This window comes from Pyrgilauda ruficollis, unplaced genomic scaffold, assembly GCF_017590135.1.
Source record: "Pyrgilauda ruficollis isolate IOZ18807 unplaced genomic scaffold, ASM1759013v1 scaffold224, whole genome shotgun sequence".
Taxonomy (NCBI): Eukaryota; Metazoa; Chordata; class Aves; order Passeriformes; family Passeridae; genus Pyrgilauda; species Pyrgilauda ruficollis.
Genome location: NW_024521873.1, coordinates 174,461 through 192,912, shown reverse-complemented (window position 1 = coordinate 192,912; position 18,452 = coordinate 174,461). Strand labels below are relative to the sequence as shown.

At 35.8% G+C, this 18,452-nt stretch overlaps 1 protein-coding gene across 1 annotated transcript in view; it reads left to right on the top strand.

Moving 5' to 3' along the window:
* The window catches only part of SLC41A2 (solute carrier family 41 member 2), a 43,734-nt gene that overhangs the window by 12,325 nt on the left and 12,957 nt on the right, over positions 1-18,452 (top strand). The window contains exons 4-8 of the mRNA XM_041468668.1: positions 1,195-1,266; positions 2,066-2,210; positions 3,291-3,437; positions 7,824-7,971; positions 8,306-8,385. Coding sequence (XP_041324602.1) covers positions 1,195-1,266; positions 2,066-2,210; positions 3,291-3,437; positions 7,824-7,971; positions 8,306-8,385 — 592 coding nt within the window. The remainder of the gene's footprint in view (positions 1-1,194; positions 1,267-2,065; positions 2,211-3,290; positions 3,438-7,823; positions 7,972-8,305; positions 8,386-18,452) is intronic.

The window sequence follows — 18,452 nt, the reverse complement described above, 5'->3', positions numbered from 1 at the left end:
TGAATGTGTAGGTGACAGTAGGAGAAAGAAGAGCTGTGGCATTTGGCAGGAGCTCACCTTTAGGATTAAGCATTTTGCAAGATTACTTTTTTTAACAGGGATCTTTGGGATACTTTTCCAAAACTTTTTCAAAGGAGAAAAGAAGTGAAACTCTCCACAGCCTGCCATTTTATTCATTTAGCATATATACATTTAAGAAGGATGCAATGGAGATTCTTGTCAGCAGCTCCTGAAACAACTGCTGTACTACCTAAACTTACTGGATGTATTTGCAGTGCTTTCACTGTAGTTTGAACATTATAAAATATTTATAGTGTGATTGAGATAAAGTGCCTCATTATATTTCTGTTTTTAAATTAGCATTTCTTTTAATACTTTGTTCCTTTAAAGTCACTGCTATCACAAAATAGAAAAGAAATTGAATTGAAATCTACTAAAAAGGAATTACCAAAAGATGAAAAATATATCAATGAAGTCTTTCTGTTTTTTGAGAAGTATGTTATCTTATAAATTAGTATTGTATAGGAAAAGGCACTAAAATTTATGCTCAACATGTAAAAAATGTTCTGTTATCTCAAAAATGAAGTTATTTTAAACACAGTCATACTGCAGTGGTTTGCATTGTTCATCAGATCTTGTCCTCTAACTCAAAAAAAAGCAAAAGTAGGAAACACATTATATAAGGGGGTGTATGTACTTTTAAATTTCTTGGAATAATTTATTTGCTATCTTTCAGTTACTACCTTAATACTGGACTTACATCATTTATAGCATCAGAAATCTCTAGCTGTACTGTATAAATGAAAAGTTAGAATGTTAAACAATATTAGATTCTAGCATTTCTTATTTTCAGAATTTAAGCACCATAGAAGCAAGCTCAGTCTAAAGGGATCTTCCAGCCACTGATCTAATCACGGGTGGTGCTTGGACATTCCATGAATGTAAGGTGGCTCTTCTATCTTGCAGAGCAAGCTAATGTTAAATAAGTTACTGTGTAAAACTCCATCAAGTTTAGCTGCTTTTGGAAGGATACTGTAAGTATGATGTAAAATCAAAAGCAATGTTTGATTTTTTTAAAGATAGATCTTGTTTTTAATCAAAATGTTTTGTTTTATTGGCTGAATCATTCCTGGGTATTTTCAAATAATACTATTTTAATCCCAAGTGTCTAAATTTCTCTTCTGATTTTGATAGGTAAATATTGGAAAAATGGATTCTCCCATTGAGAAATGGAACCTAATAATTGGCAATTTGGCCTTAAAACAGGTAAATATAATGGATTTATTGGATTAATTCTTGTAAGTGAGTGAAGTTAATGAAAAAGTTAAATCACAAACACTGTTAAGTATGGAGATGAACAGTGTTAATGGGAAAGTAGCTCTACTACACTGGCTCTTCTCTAAAACAATATGAGGTTATATTTATTAGAAAAAGAACTAAAGTATCATTTGTGACTGTACCAAGGGTATTTCCTTTATCATTTTTCCTGAGAAAGAATCTGAGGGTGATTAGAGAAAAATTTCAGATTCAGCAAAGCCTTTTAAATTTGACCTTTCAAATGTTTCTAGTGCCATACTTGCATTGGATTAAATGTTTAAAGGAAGTGTGGGATAGAGCTTTTGGATAATAAACAATATTTAAATAGCTGGGTCATTTGAGGAAAGGAGTGCATGCTCTCCAAAGCAGCTGTTTCTTGAGAGCTATTTCTTATTCATAAGTTATAATGTAACATTCCTAAAACACAGGTGAAATATTTATGTTGTGTCTTCCCTACTTTAAGTGGTTTAGAAGCTTCTTTAGGTATCGGCTACTTGTAAATCCTGAGCTCCTATTCCTGATTTTACTTCTGCTATTCTGGAGTCTATAAAATGCTGGTAAAGTCTCTTCTGCTGGCCTAAGATTTTTCTCTTCATTATCCAAGTTTGTTATCCTTTCTACAAAATAGATGAGCATGCTCCTGTTAGACCTGGCATGTTAATGTAGATAGGAGGAAAGGCTAGCAGAAAATGATTCTGTGGTCCTCCTAAGTCTGTCAATTATTTTATGTATTCACTTTCTTTTCCAGGTTCAGGCAACAGTAGTTGGTTTTCTGGCAGCAGTGGCAGCAGTAGTGTTGGGCTGGATTCCAGAGGGCAAATACCGCTTTGATCATTCAGTCCTTTTGTGTTCTAGCAGTGTAGCAACTGCCTTCATAGCTTCCCTTTTGCAAGGTAAAGGGAGTGCATGTGTTACTTTGTGGTATTTATTTTTCTGTGGATGCAGAATGTGTCTTATGTTGCTATTCCTTTAAAGTTTCAATCCAGTAAGGTACAGTACATCTGAAAACCAGTTGAGAATAAGATGCCCTTTTGCAATTTTCATATAGGTGGGCATGTTGCATTCCTCTCCTGTCATAGTCTTTGCAAAGCTTTTGATGTGCATGACCTCCTGAGCATATCTAAACAAAAAAGTGTGGCCTTGAGACTTCACCTACTATGATGCAGAACTTCTCCCCCTGCCTTCTATATTCATTAATGTACCAAGTACTAAGTGAGGTAGTACTAAGCAGGTAAAACTTGTTTATAATTACACTCAAGTGATCTTGGATGTTAGCTTAACTGAATTCAGAGTTCTAGGTTGCCCATGCTGCTTGTGTGTTAGTTTGTGCTCTGCTTTGTGGCTGAAGTGAACAGTTTGGCCCATTATTTGAAGGGTTTGGACCAAGTTCAAGTCCAGCTCTACAAACAGTGCCAGTGTCTGTCTGGAGCAATATGGCATGATGAATTTAATTCTCTTCCTAATTGCCAGGAAACATTTAACATTTAAAAGGTTGTACTTAATGGACATCAAGGGGAGGAGGAGAGTACCTCTACCTGTGACATGTTCTTGATGAAAATACATGGTCAGTAGTCTTAAGAATAGTAAGTCAAGTAAAATGGGTAACTTCCTTGTTTTACAGCTTTGCTATGCTTACTTATGTGAAAATTACAAAATAGTTAAAGTTTTGCATGGAATTAAGAGCACACGTTTTTTAGAGACTAGAAAGCCACTGAGTTTGATCATGTGCGGAATTAAAGGCAGGAAGAGAACTGTGGAACATGAGTGCATGTTTTACACTTCTCATGTATGATTTGGACATGAAGTGAAACTTTGGTTTTTGTCCTAGTGATGGGTCAGTACAGGAAATTACTGTCTAAGCTTTGTCCTCCTACACGTGAAATAGGTGCTTTTGAAATATTGTTACCCTACAGGATCATGCCAGTTCTTTCTTTAGAGAATTTCCTGGTGTCTGTCTTCTTTGTTGAATTTAGGAGTAATAATGGTTGGAGTTATTGTTGGATCCAAGAAGACTGGTATTAATCCTGACAACGTTGCCACTCCTATAGCAGCAAGTTTTGGAGATCTCATCACCCTTGCCATATTAGCATGGATAAGTCAGGGTCTGTACACTTGCCTTGGTAAGTGCGCTTTTAAATATGTGTGACTCCTCAGGAACATTTTTGGATTTAGGAGGGTGGGGAGAAGGCTGGGAGGGAGAGGTTCAGCAAACCTTTTAGTCTGAATTATTTTTTGTCAACATTTATACCATTAAATGGTAAATCTTAGAGTGCCATGATTTTTTCCCTTTTTTAAAATAAATCATAGAAGTCAGTAACCTGAACATTGACACAATCTAGGAATATTTGAAAGACTTTGACAATATCACAGGCAACCTATATGTGAAATACAAACCATAATAATGAAGAAACAAATAATGTGAAAACATTTTCTCACAGTGGGAAAAGGAATTTAAGAGCCTTATTCAAAATTAAATCATTGCTGCAACTAACTGATTCCATAGAAACTATTAAAAATTTATTGTGTTTTAAAAGACATAATTGTAGGCAATTATAGTATAATATAGCACAGATAAAATATTCTGTTGTCCATAACTTACAAGAGATGCTGATATTATCACGTACAGCCTTTAGAGCTCATCGTCCAAAACTTTTCATATTTACAACAATTTTCTGTATTACAACATCAGCCAGAAAAAGTATCTAATAAGACTCAAGCTACTATGGTGTGACTTGCAGGTTTTTTTTTCAGTGTTTGGTTTTTCATGTTTAGAAAGTGTTGTCATGATGTCAACTTAAATGTATCAGTGCGCAGAAGAAGTATTTTAAAATATTTTCTGTTTTTGTTAAAACTTAAATAGTATTTTTTGTTTCATAACTATATTTAAATCCTTCATATCATATTCTAATAACTGTATTTCTCAAATACTTCTTTTAAATGCTTCTTTTAAGCAAGTTTGTAAATTTACAGTGAAAATGGATGAAGATATTTTTTAGCATCTCTTCTTTCTTTTCTTCTGATGAGAAAAACTCCAATAACATGCTATTCCTGTTAATCTATCAAGCTAAACAAAAAACACTCGACCCCCAAAAAGGATGGATAAAGAAACTTGGACTTTTTTCTTCCTTTGACACATTTCCAGAAATTTACATTTCTAGATACAGGTGTTCTAATGTGTCTCAGAGGAATAAAAAAAAAGAAGTGGGTGCAGTTTGAAGTGATCCTTTGCTGCTTTAATAGCTATCATGACCACTCACATTTTGCTCTCCCACTGCAGCTGGAAAGCAGATCCCACACGTGTAGGGGTAAGAATCAGTATGCTTCCAGGAGTTACTCCCAATTTTCTGTATATAATGTCTTCTGGAAATACTTCTCTTTTGGTGAAGTATGTAATAATCTAGTTACCATTAACACTACTCATTCTGCTCTTTGTATTTTTTTTCAATTTTTTTGTATTTCTTTGCTTTTGGAAACAAGAAAGTCTTTATAAAGAAAGGACATTCCATGAAGCCCTTGGAAATAGGTGGTTTCCAAGATGCATGTGTTTGAACATGGAAACAGTAACAAGGAATAAAAGTATGGAGCACTCTCAACTCAGGGGAGGTAGATCAAGTTGTGAATGGCAGGCAAGAGGCATTCAGAGTATGATTAGGCAACAGGTTCAAAAAAGTTAAAGAAATTTTTTTACACAATACATGAGTGGGATGTGAAACTTAATGTTGTGATCTATTAAGAGGACCAGAGTGGTTTTAGAAAACTTTGGATAAACCAGTCAGAGAGGAACCCTTTGAGGAGCATTGACCAGACAGATGGGGAGACTTGAGAGATGGAATCCCTGATGCAAACCACAGCAGAAGCTGGCAGAGCATGCTGAAAGAAGCATTACTCTAAACGTGTCATTTTTCTTTTCTTCTCTCCATAATTGAACTGTTGACCATAGTCTGACAAAGGATACTAGACTAGATGAGAACTGTGCCTCATCCAGCAGAGATATTCTTATGTTCTTTCTATTGTTCCCATGCTTTCTCAATGCTAAAATAAGAATCACAATGGGAATGTTAAAAAGAAATCTTCAGTTTATAGGGTAGTGATGAAACTGGTGGGATTCACTTCTGAACTGTGTTCAGAATTAACTGTTTTCCCCTGTGCTTTATTAGCCTAACTAATGAAATGGTCTGAAACAAAATAAGTTTCTGGCTGCTCTCTGCAAGGGATGAGTTGTTTTCAGACAACAAATCTGCAAGGATGGAAATTATTTGTGTACAAGCTTTATGTTTGTCTGTTACAGAGGTGTACAGCCTTTGGGTTGATACAATACTTTATGGCGTCCCCTGAAGAGACAGGGGAAAGCATTTTTACCCAAGCCAGGGCCAAATGAAACACCCACCATCATATATATACTTTCTTAAAGGTTCATCTAAGTGCTTTAAAAATAGTGACAAAGTTATCAAACACGGGGAAAAGTTAACAGTTCTTAACAGCTCCCGAAAAAGAGCTGTGAATCCTTGTTGAATAGCTGGGAGAAAGCACTAGAGGGCTCCTCAGGACTGTCACTGGGACCTGGCACATTCCCTCCAACAGAGCACAAGGAGTGCTCTGGAATAGGAACACTCAGTAAATTAAATGTGGAGGTCTGTGTTGCCTATTATTTGTCAGTCATGATTTGGAAACTTCTTTAAAGCTTTCAATTTTTCTCACAGAATATGCATTTAGCTCTTGTATATATTTGACCCAGGTTGAGAAGACAAATTGTGTGACTCACTTTATTGTTTTCAGGTTTTTAGCAGTTGTTTTGAAGCAGTACATTTCCAGTTTACCTCTAATTTCTACTAGAGGCTGCATTATTTGAGCAAGATGCCTTTTCCCATGTAAGCGCCTGCTATAAATCTAACAAAAATGGAGTGAAATGAGCCCTAAAAGAGAATTGATTTATTTTCTCTTCCCATTCTTCCGCTATTGTAAAATGCATTTGGTTCTTCTGTGACTTAAATATGAAGAGGAAGATGTTTATCCTTCCTTTAGAGATTCAGCTCAAGGTTCATCTTTTTAGATTTTTGTAGTAGGATGTTCTACCAGTAGAGTCTGCCATAGATTAAAAAAAAAAAAAAAAAGTCCCTCACTGCTCCCAAGAGTTACACTGGAGCTGAGTACTCTCATGGTCCACCTCATAGGTCACAAAAAGAGGTGAAAGGAGGAAAAAAGGCCCCACAAAGTAAGAGGGAGGTAATACACTGTAGAATAATTAGATAAGGACAGGAAAATTACTTCTCTCTTGGGCTTTGTCTTGTTCTCACTCTAATAGCTTTCTACTTTTCGTTTGCCCAGGGAAACATAACTTACTATGTTATGTAAGTTACCTTACACCTCTGGCTCTGTTGCAGAGGTTGTTACTCAGTGCAGAAGGGTAGTAACTTCTGAAAATTCTACAGCAATTCTTTCAGGAGATCTACTAACATAACATCAAAGTAGTAATTGCTTGGATTTGCAGCCATTGTGATAAGCCATAATGCATGGGTGAGGATATTTTTTTATATACCAACTCTTTGGTAGTGTTTCTGTGATCTATATTAATTATTTCAACCTGTTAATTTAAAATATATTTTGCTGTAAAACTTGTCTAAATTTTGAAGGTTTTGACAAAATGTGTTTTAGCATAAGGTACATGACCACACTTCTCATAAAAAATATTTAAAAATAGAACATTTGCACAGTTTATACATATATATTTGCCATTAGGAGAAATTTTCCATTATTTACCTCACTGTTGTATTAGGAAGTCTTGGATCACTCTAGTCGCTTCTGTGAGGATAGGATTATAAAACCAAGTGATCAGAAAAAAGTAGTGTTTTTTCTGTGGAAGCAGCTGTTCACTTTACAGTCTCAGCTTTATGGTGGTACTCAGCAGTGTTTGCAGTTGTATTCATATGAAAGAGGATGGAATTGTCATGGGTAGGGGCAGGCAGCAGAATTGCCTGTTAATTCTCAGACTGGCTATGAAACAACTGAGCTACTGATATAAATGTCTCTGTTGTGCACATTGTGCTTGAATATTTTTAGATATGCTATTTCTGGAAAGATTACCATATTGCCTGCTTTGGGAAGAAGGGAGTGTACATACGCTAAGAATTTGGATATAAACAAAATGCATTTTAATTATATTCAGTTTCTTTTCAAATTTTTTTCTTCAGATACAAAATAATGTTTTGTATTCTACATCCTTACTGTATTTTTTATCACAAAGCATCATACAAAAATCCTCTTCAAAATTCCTTTTTTGTACTGATGGTTGTGTCCTTGAAAACATGAGAGACAATGATCACAGATGGCAGATACTAACCATATTGCTTAGTGCAGTAGTTGAAACTTCAGGTGTAATGGCAATGAAGACTATTAAAATTTCTCAATTGTATGGCATAGATCATAATTTAATTTAGAATTCTAAATTAAGAAAAACATGTAGGAATATTTGGAGAGTAAAATTTTTTTTTTCTTTATTATTATTTTAGAGACATATTACTATGTATCTCCTTTGGTTGGTGCCTTTTTTTTGGCTCTGACTCCAATGGGGATTGTCATAGCTGCCAAACACCCAGCTACCAGAACTGTCCTCCACTCAGGATGGGAGCCTGTTATAACTGCCATGGTTATAAGCAGGTAGGTCTCTTTGTCTTGCTGCATGGAAGCATCTTGATAGTCCTCCTGTATCTCTGTGTATCTCACTTGATTGTACTTGAGAGACACAATTAAGAGCCTCTAGAATTTAGGCTTTGGAATTTTAGCACTGATCTAAGTGATTATTTAATCCAATGAAAGTTATGAATCTTAAAATAGAGGAGTTGGCTAATACTCTGTGGTCTTTGTTATACAAGAAGCCTATTTTAATAAGTGAATAGCTATAGTGATGTCAGTCTGTAGCTCAGAATGAAGTAATGATCTTATGTTTAATGATCTTGCTTGCCTTATTCTAAATATTGTACTTTGTTTTCAGTATTGGTGGCCTTATTTTGGACACAACAGTATCTGATCCTAACTTGGTTGGAATTGTTGTTTATACCCCAGTAATTAATGGTAAGACTCTGACAGGATTAATTGCTACTATGTAACAATTGATATACCTTGTTTTGAGACTTTTCTATTACAGTAAATTTCTCTTGTGCTAATTAATATCTGGAATATTAATTTCAAGTTTTGATTTTGATGTCAACAGCTGTTTATTTGAACACCTGAGAAGTGCCTGCTGTTTTCACTACAACCACTGAAACATAATAGAGAATGTGAGAAGTAGAAACCTCCAGTATGCATTAAGAAACTGAAAGTGTAAACATTGAAGGAGTATGTTCAAATATTAAATTATCAAATATTTGAAGCAGTTATGGCTGGGAAAATGTAGATAAATTTTTATTTCAAAAGGGATTTTCTTCTGAACATCCAAGGACAAATTTTCAAGCAATAATTTACTATAGATCTGTAATGTATATATAGATATAAGAACTAAGAAGCATATTACAGGCAAGTAAATACATTTCTCAAGGCAAATGTGTGTTGTTTCTGATGATTGGTATGCACTTTTCAGATGTGTAAAGAATGAATTTGTGAAAATTTTGTCGTTAAGTGTTCTACCTCCTAATGATAAGAACAAGGCAAATTTCAGAAGAATAGCTGATATCTTGTTAGGCTGTTGCAGTTTGAAAATGCTTTTTTTTCCTAGTACAGTACCACAGTACAGTACCTATTTAGTTTGCAACCATAATCACCAGCTCTGTTCCCACTTTATTGCTGTCTGGTTGTTCTTTCTCATTTTTGTATTTTTCCATTTGATTTCTTACACTAATTTCCACTTTTATGTATTGTTATTAAAACAATTTCTCTGGTTACCCAGATGATTCTGTTTTAACGTAAGTTGGCCCTTGCAAGTTTCATATGAATATGTTCTATTCTGTTTCCTAAGCTATAAATTAAATTAATTATGGCCACTTCTTTTCCACCTTGATAATGAGATGTTAATATGGTCACTGGATTTTAGTTTTGAACCACATTGCCTTGATATAATTAATTTTCCAGACATTGTTAATGGAAATGTAACACTGGACAGTATCTAAACATTTTATAAGCTTTACTATGGTTGAGAGTTAGTATATCTATTGCTGCAAACATTAAACAAGTTGTTCAGTTAGAGGATTTGACAGAAGCATGTTCTTGGCAAATTCATGGTAGCCCTTGTTTTACAGCTTTCATGTCTTCTGGGTGCTTATAAATTGTCTTTTAAATAATTCACTCAAATTCTTATGCAGGAATATAATTTTCACTGTTGATTCTCTGCATCATCCTTTTTGACCCACTTTAAAGATATATTTTCTGTTTTCTCCACTACAGCCCTCAGGTATTCTCTAACCTCCAAAATAATCAGTTTGCAAAAATGATCACTAATACTTAATGGATTGTTCATTTAGCTCTCTAGATGCAGTAAATTTAACTTAACTCCCAGGCTCTAGTATTTATTTACTTGTGATCAGGTATCACCATTTTTATGAAGGCAGTAGACGAAAGACACTGGCCATTTTAATCTTCAGCAGAGCATGCTGCTTGCTCTTCTTTCTCGTTAAGGCCCTCTATTTCCTTTCTTCTTACTTTTAATGTGAAACATTTCCATGTTACAACTTGAGTTCCTTGCTAACTGTAAATTAAATTTTATATCACAACCATTATGTTTCCTTATCTGTTCCTTACCTTTCTATTAATTCAAAATTGGAAATACTTGCATCTAACTTCTGTGTGCTTCCATTTTGATTTCCAGATACCTAAAAGGCAAGGCGGATGTTTTGATCGTCAGCTTTTTTTCTGCTTTACACCTGTAACTTTTCTTATAGTAGTCCTTTTTTGGTTAACCCCCTGGATTTGCTTCCTAAGAGAAGAGGATTGTTCTTTTTTCTTTTTAGGCAGGTGCACCCAAACCAGTATTAAGGCAATGCCCATACATTCTTTTGAACTGTCTTTATGGGAAAAGAACTAGCCAAAAGCTATAGAGCCCTGGAGGCTTAGCTGATAGGTCAAAATGTCTTTGAAGACTTAGGCAGGTGTAGAAGAGGGAAAGCTGAGGCTGCTTGAGCAGGCAGGGAGGGAAAGAGTCTTTCCAGGAGGCTGGGATAGCCAGAGGCATGCTTGACTTTGAATTCTAAAGGTAGAGGCATTTCTATTGGAAAATATAGAGAAAATATATTCTGTGTAGAGGATGCAGGGGTTTATGGTACACCTCCTGGAAAAGGAAACTGTAGGTAGGTAATTTTTTGGGTTGCTGTTAGATTAGCCTCTCCTGGGTTTCATAATTCTACTGACACCTTTGGATATTGCTGGTCAGTTTGGTGTAGTTAACTGGGAGTAAGGAAGTTCTTCAGTTAAAAAAGCACATCTGTTGACACTTATTTACTGACATGAAAGGTGTGTTAGGTCACTTAACAGATGGCTTTTAAAATATTACTGTTGCAGAAAGTTTTCTCTACCTTTCTTGGCCTTGGAATTCTCATTGTAAGCCTAAGTAGCAAAAGAAACTGAGGGTTTTCCCCTTCTATTTTCTTTTACCTTAAAATTTGTTGCTTCTATGGCACAGAAAACCTGGGGGAAAAAAGCCATCAGGGAAACTTGAAAGAAATATTCTTTTCTACTGGGAATTTGTCTAGCCAAAATTTGAGGACATTGTAAATTTGTCCAGCCGAAATTTGTGGACATTGTAAATTTGTCCAGAATTTCAAGCTGTCACTGTTTTTTCAGGGCCATTTGCTGTATCTTGAACACCTGAACGGTACTGACTGCAAAATGATCAGGTGTTAGTTAGGCTTCCTGTGCACCGTTAAGTAGATTTCAAGTCCTGCCTAGATAGTTTGCTTATTCTTAGATGTGAGACAAGTGACTTTAATTATGTCTTACACTGTGGAGGTATAAATATTTTAGAATATTGAAGAAATACTGGTCTGGAATTTGAGCAACCTGAGCAAAGTTTCCCACCCCTATTAACAATAACTACAAATATTTGCCCCAAAATATTAAAATAGTTTTTAAGCAGAAAGGCATTTATAGTCAGCTTTACAGCTGGTAGCCAGACATATTTCACAACTGTTTTTTCCATTTTCCCACTGTTAAACACATGTTTAATTCTATGGTTGGCTGGGTTAAATTGCATCTTTGCTTTTTGGAAATAAAAAAAATGATTTTGTTGTTTCAGGCAACTTGCAGACTACTTGAGATTTAGATGTCTCTTTGATGTACTGGAGTTCTGAATAAAATAACTGAGCCCAAGTGTGGCTATGCTTCGGTCTAGAGTTGATTTTGAGTTGTGTTTTCTCATGAATTAAAATTTGCAAATCCTTTTATGACATCACAGCATGTTGAATTTGGCTCAGGATTTGCAATTTGCAAGTAACTGAGCTCCTTTTTTGCAGAAAAAAAGATAATATTACATGCTTCTGAATATGCAACAGAAATGAGTTAAGGTGCAGTTACCAGATAAAGCCACTTTCTTCTCCATTTTTCTTGTGTGTTTATACAAAATATTGTGAGATATCTTCTAAGCGTTTGCATTTCAGAAGTTACTGGGTAATAACCAACATGTCAGTAGACTTTCTCCCATTTTTATGCACCTTAAAGAATGACAGTTCTGCAAATTAATTGTTAAAACACCTGAAATTTGGAAATACTTCATATCAAAAAACTTTCCTTTGCAGGTGGTTTGAAGCAGTACTCTTTAAAGGTAACACAAACCTGTTCTAATATTTCTTATACTTTGGCTGTCCATACTTTAAAAGTATTTGCTATCCGGAGGGAAGACATTGCTATCAAGGAATATGAGAAACACATATGGGAAAATTTAATGCAAAACTTAATGAATGCCAGTTGTCTGGGAGATGAAAATTAAGGTTATACAATACATTCCCCAAAACATCCCTTTTTATCTGTTAGTAGGGTAAATTGAATGACAGACTTTCAGATTTTTCAGAGAGCTTTTACTGTAAATTGTTTTGGAGAATATGGAAAAAAATACCAAGGAGCCATTTTTCCTCCTCAAAAAAACCCAGCTTTTAATAGGTATTTATTTATATTTCTTTTAGTATAATTGTACTTTGATTCTTCTCTCAACTGAGTGGTGCTTTGATTAGAATATAACCATTGTCTCAGAGAGTTGAGCATCTGAAATTTGCCTCTGTGAATCACAAGGGAAAACAGTAGTGTACCTGGATGGGAGTAGAGCAATTTGGCTGGGTAGCAAATTAATTTTTCTGCATCCTGAGTTGGAAAGAATGTGTTAGTCTCAGAAGGCACCTCTACTGTATGAGAACTGTCTAATTCAGTCTTTATTTTGGCATGAATAAGGAGGAGGGTTTTGATTTTTATTATTTTCTTCTGATGCATTATTGGGTGGTAGATTTACTACCTTTTAGTTGCTAACTTGTACATGTAAATCTGCATATACACTTTCATAGTGTGTGATCTTTCTTTTAAGTCTTACTTGTAAATTTTTTAGAAGATTTCAGTAATCATTGTGTCATTTTCACAACACAGTTATATCCAGAGCATTTTCATTTTTTGACATTTTTATTAGTCATATGAAAGAAATTATTTATGAGTCAAATCAAACATGGAATGTAATAGTTGCATATATAATAAAGCTTTCTCTTAAAAAAAACCATCCATCTAGGGAAAGCTAATATTTCCCATCTGTTTTCCCCCAAACATTTGAAAGTATTAAAATAAATGCTTCTAAATAAAATGGAAGATGAATAAAAAAAAAAACATATAAAGAGGTAGCTAGTTAGGTTTCTAATCTAAGTGTTTCACTTGCTTAAAACAGGATTTTTTAAAGTTAATGACAGAGAGGTCAGGGCAAAAATTCATCTTGCATTTTCTGAAAGATAAGATGATTATTCTAAAATTTAGAGTTTTCGGTCACCGTTGCAACTGAGATTCTTTTTCATCCTTTTAATTTCATTTTTACAATGCAGATGTAAGTCTTCAAAAAAGCCTGCTTGGCAAAAATGACTATTTTGAACTATGGATTGTGCTCAGGAGTGCGCAAAAGTGAGAATCTTCTAGCCTTCCCTCTCTTAGATAGATTTACATGAAAGATCAATTTGGGAATTATGTTGGCCTAATTCTCTTCTTATGTAGATATTAATGGATTTTAGGCCCACTGCACAACCTGTATTGTAGCTGCTTGGGAGCAACACAGTATTCTGTGGCTGATTAATCCCTCTCCATAGAACTGGTTTTCTAAAAGTCTTTAATCTCAAGTTTGCTTTGCTGTTCTTACACAATTTTTTCTGTGCCTCATCCTGCCACTATTTACATTTTCATGAACAGTCGTAGCAGTGATCATTAAAGCGGAGTATGTTCACTTTATCTGGTGCTCTCAGTACTTTATTTGAGGCAGTTTTCTACAGGAACAATTCTTCAATTATATGTGTTTAAGGAAATGAACAAAAAAAGAAGAATGAGATGGGAACCTATAGGGTTTATATATATATAGGTAGTTGAATACTGCTCTGAACATTTTATGTTGCCTGTTGTACAGTTGTCCCCTTGTACTAAACAAGTACTTAAACCACAATTTTTTACTGGTTAATAATAACATGGTGCATGGGGTTATTCCTACTCAGATAGAGGACTTTGCACTTCCTTTTGTTGAATTTCAGGAGATTTCTCTTGACCCACCTCTCCAGCCTGTCCAGTTCCCTCTGAATGGCAACACAACCCTCTGGTTTATCAACTACTCCTCCCAGTATTCCCTGGAAAACCTTACTCTATTTATCAAAAAGTGCAGTGTAAGATCCGAGGGAAAAACCAGCCCAGTGCATTACCCAGAGCAGGGGATGATCTCAGACTGAGATCAGCAAGATCCAGCTTCCCTTAACTACTCGGTTTTTTACCTGCACTGTGTTATGAAACAGATTTGCTTTGAAGTATTAAGACTCATTGATGTAAAGTGCTTTAATGTGGTTTTCTGAATAGCATGATTAGTTCTATTAGAAAAATTTCCTTTTACCAGATGATGATTAATAGAATCGTGTCCATGGGCCTGCTTGCAAATACATGCTATGGTTTCGGCTCTACTTTCAATATGGTTTCCTGTGCTTGTTAGACAAAGCACCTGTGATAACAATTTTTACAAGAAATGTTCTTGCTTAGCCCTTAACTGTCTTGATAAAATGATGAGGTTTTAAATTTTCTTTTAATGTTTTAAGTCAGTGTGACATCCTTTGCACTTTAGCAGACAACATGTCTTATGCTTATTGACAGAGCAGCATTCTTGTATTGAAGTAAAACACATTTGCTGTTCTGAGAGGAAAGAAGTAATAATTGCTGGATTTTACTTTTGAAATAAATCGTTTTCCCCTATGTTGTAGTTCTTGCAAAAACAAAAGGAAACTAAAGAGGTAAATCTTCACAAATTTAGTATTTGCTGCGATGGCTACAATAGTGTTTTCCAGGAGAAAAATTTCTGGATTAATCAAATGTCCATATAAACAGTCCTCATATATATCCACACAGCTTTTAATAATATGAGCAGCTACTGAGCATGTGACCATTTTATACATTTAGAAGATGCTGAGGAGTTACCAGTTTTGTGTCTCGACATCTTGACAACCTATGCAGTTTTATCTTTTTCTGTTTCTTGCAGGAATCTGATTAATCTGGTGTAGCTGAGGTGGTTACTGCCCATGCACAGTAGCTGCTGTTACCAAACAAACTGATATCTCTGTACATATGAAGTGGTTCATTCAGCCTTATACGAGTCATTCGGTGACCAGCAGAATAGTGAGACCTGACTCTGTTCTCATTTGGATCCTGGGGTTTTTGGACAGTCTTTTCAACCTGCAGTGCTTCCTATTGTCTCATGTTCCTGCTGTACCCACTGCTCACAACATCCTCTCAATTTTCCCTCTGCTTTCCACAACATTGCCATTCCTCTTCTCTGGCTCACTGTGCTGCTGGCAGTGTCCATATCTGTCCATGGATGCAGGGTGACCTTCAAATAAGGAAGGGATGTGACTCACCTGGCAAACAAAAAAACAAGAAAAGCTGACAGCCTGTGCAGCCTGCAGCCAGATTTGTGGATCAAAGCTGTCAAGCACCCTGAGCTGTGTGTGTAGTGAGCCCCTCCACCTCAGTTAAGTTAGTCTAACAGCAGAAGAATGGATGGAATATTCAGTATTGAGAAAATTTTCTGCAGAAAAGAAAGGGGGAGAAATTGCTGGCACTGCAGAGCTTGGGCATCTGGCCAACTTGACCAAAATAGTCTTTAAAAATAAGATGGTGGTTCAAGAGGCATCATGCCTCTCTCCAGGCAGAGTGCTGACTGGCCAGCTGGCCTGCTTGTGCTTATGCCATGAACTGTACAACTCACATTACTGTCTTTGTCTCACCGAGGACATGGCTGTGGATCATTTCTTTTATTCATCTAGTTGCTGTTTTGTTTTTGGTAGATTCCTTAACCATGTCTGGAAGTACTTAGCATGTCTGTCCTTGTGTCAGACGTGGTTGAAATTGGCCCAAAAGTTCAAAAACAGTTTGAAGAATTGATAGTGAATGGACAGAACTAAAATACAGTGTCACTGCTGCTGTCACCACAATACATTGTTGGCTGGCTGAGACTGAGTGGGATGTAGGGATTCTAGAAGCACTTACACTTCACTATACCTGGCTATCTTCCATGAGTTCAAATTATATCACTAATATTAGGTTATTGAGGCTCAGACAAATAAAATTTAAAATAATTTTGCTAAACATACAAATATTTCATTTTCATTTGGCTAAAATAGATTGTTCAACTCAGCTGTAATTAATTACACCTCTTGAAATCACACTCCACACTGGCTGTTCTGGTTAGCTTGTCAGCTTCCTTTGCAGAGCAGTTATTACCTCCTTTACCTGTATACCATGGCTGGCCAGTTTGTTTTAGAATAATTTTTGATACTTGTCAGTAATTTCTTGCTATCCACATGAGCAATAGGGCTTGGGGAATACTTCCTCTAAATTATGGTTATAAAAGTGAAAAGGTTTGTCATTAATAGCTGTCCATCAAAGGACTGACAGCCAATCTTACACCTTCTTTCATAGACTTGTCAATGTCTGTTGTCCAGAAAGATTTTTTAATCACCATTTCAAGTGAATTTATTTCTATCTGCCTTAATTCTTTTATCTCATTCAACCCTAATCCTGTATTATTAACTAGGGAAAAAAGTCCAGATCACCTGTCATATTTCTGTGTCTGAATTTGTTGAAGCAAATAATTACCAGTCACAAAAGGAAACCACATACATCCTAGGAAATATTTAAAATCTAGAGAGTTGTGCCAACGTGGTTTGTAGTTGCATTGCTAAAAAACTCAAACCAGCACTATGTACTTCTGTCTTTTATTTCTTTTTGTAGTGCTATAAGAGAAGCAGATAGTGGCAGATTATTTTACTAATTTTTTTCTCTTAATATTATTGTGAATATATCAGTTATTGCAGTTGTTAACCTGATTGTAATTACCCAGATTGCCTTTATGTCCTCATTTTTAGCAGAAACTCTTTCATATTTGCCAGTCATATGGCACTGTCCCCACTTTGTAGCTCTATTAAGAAGAGGTTTTACATAACAGCTTTTTCATAATTCAGTCACAGAAATGATCTGATCCCCATCCATATGTAGTACATTGATCCTTAATTTTACTTCTGCCTCTCCTTCTGTGCTTTATTCTCCTTAGTCAGAAATCTCTAATTTATTACTCTCAGTGGAAGGACTTTGAGTCCTATTTAGTTTGGTTTTAATCTTTTTAAATCTCTCCTAGTTTAGATAAATCCCTTACTTTGGTACTCTCCTTGTAGTTCATCTGAAGAAAGATCTACGGCTATTTTAATTTTCTTTGCAAACTCTCACTCAGCCTTTTGGTAGTTCATCTTTTATCCCTGTTTCTCCTGACTGGGAACATGCATTTCCTGATTTGTATCTGACATTTTTGCTTAAAAGACCTTTCTTGTTAGCTTCAGCCATTTACGGTCTTTAACTAGCAGTGAGGCAGGACATCTTTCAGATCTCAGTATTAGATCTCTGTGCTAACCACTCCATAGTCACCAAAAGAATTTGGCAAACGGTGTCTTTTGGTCACCACAAATACTTGTTCTGCAACCAGACAAAGTCCTAAGCATCAGATAAATTAATTCAACTGCAATAAACAAGGCCTTTCTCCTTCTGACGTGGGGACAAGGTCTGCATTACTTCTGCTTCTTCTCAGACCAACCCAATGCTGTGTAAAGCATCTGAATTGGGGACAGAAGAAGCATGTGCTTGATATGCAAGTAGACAGCTCGAGTATAATAATAGGAGGGTTTCATGTTTCTGCATTCTGCAGTGTGGATATAACAAGTTGTTTTAGTTTTGTGTTCGTTGAAGTAAAAATTCATAGAGCGTGAGACAGCCTAGAGTGGAAGGAACCTTGAAATATCATCTGGCTCAAACTTATGTGAGAAAGGCAGCCTGGATGAGATTTTCTAGCACCTGCTCTGGTCACATCTCAAAAACCTCCAGTGAAGTGACTCCAGGACATCCCTGGGGTGGTTGTTCCACTGAATGGTTTTTCTCACTCTAATAAATTCATTTCTTATATTGAGATGAACGCTCTGCTGGTACAACTTGTACTCGTTGCCCTTTTTCAGAAAGAAACTGGAATCTCTATCACTACCATTCTTGTAACAATCACCTGTTCAGACACTCATCTTGCTCTTTCAGCCTGAATTATGAGTGGCAGAAGGCTATAGTTACTCATGCTTTGTGTCAGAGGGGAATGAATATATTAACTCTTGAAGCCTTTTCTGGCCCTGTGGTTCTGTGTGTGAAATCTGCATTTACGTTTGTGGTAGTGAGCTTTCATTACTTACCTTGGCCAGGAATACTGTCCTGGGGAGGTAGTCCAGCAGTGGCACAATTATGTCATGCTTCTGCTGATCCAAGAGGGATTTCCAAAGAAGAGGCAGTGATAAAAAAGAGTTTCATCTATGAGAAAGCATAAGATTGAACCTTTTGGACCTTTTGCACTTGCCATAATTCAAAATTGATCTCCAAATACCCAGTGATGCATTAAACTGTAGCCCACATTTTTTTGACTG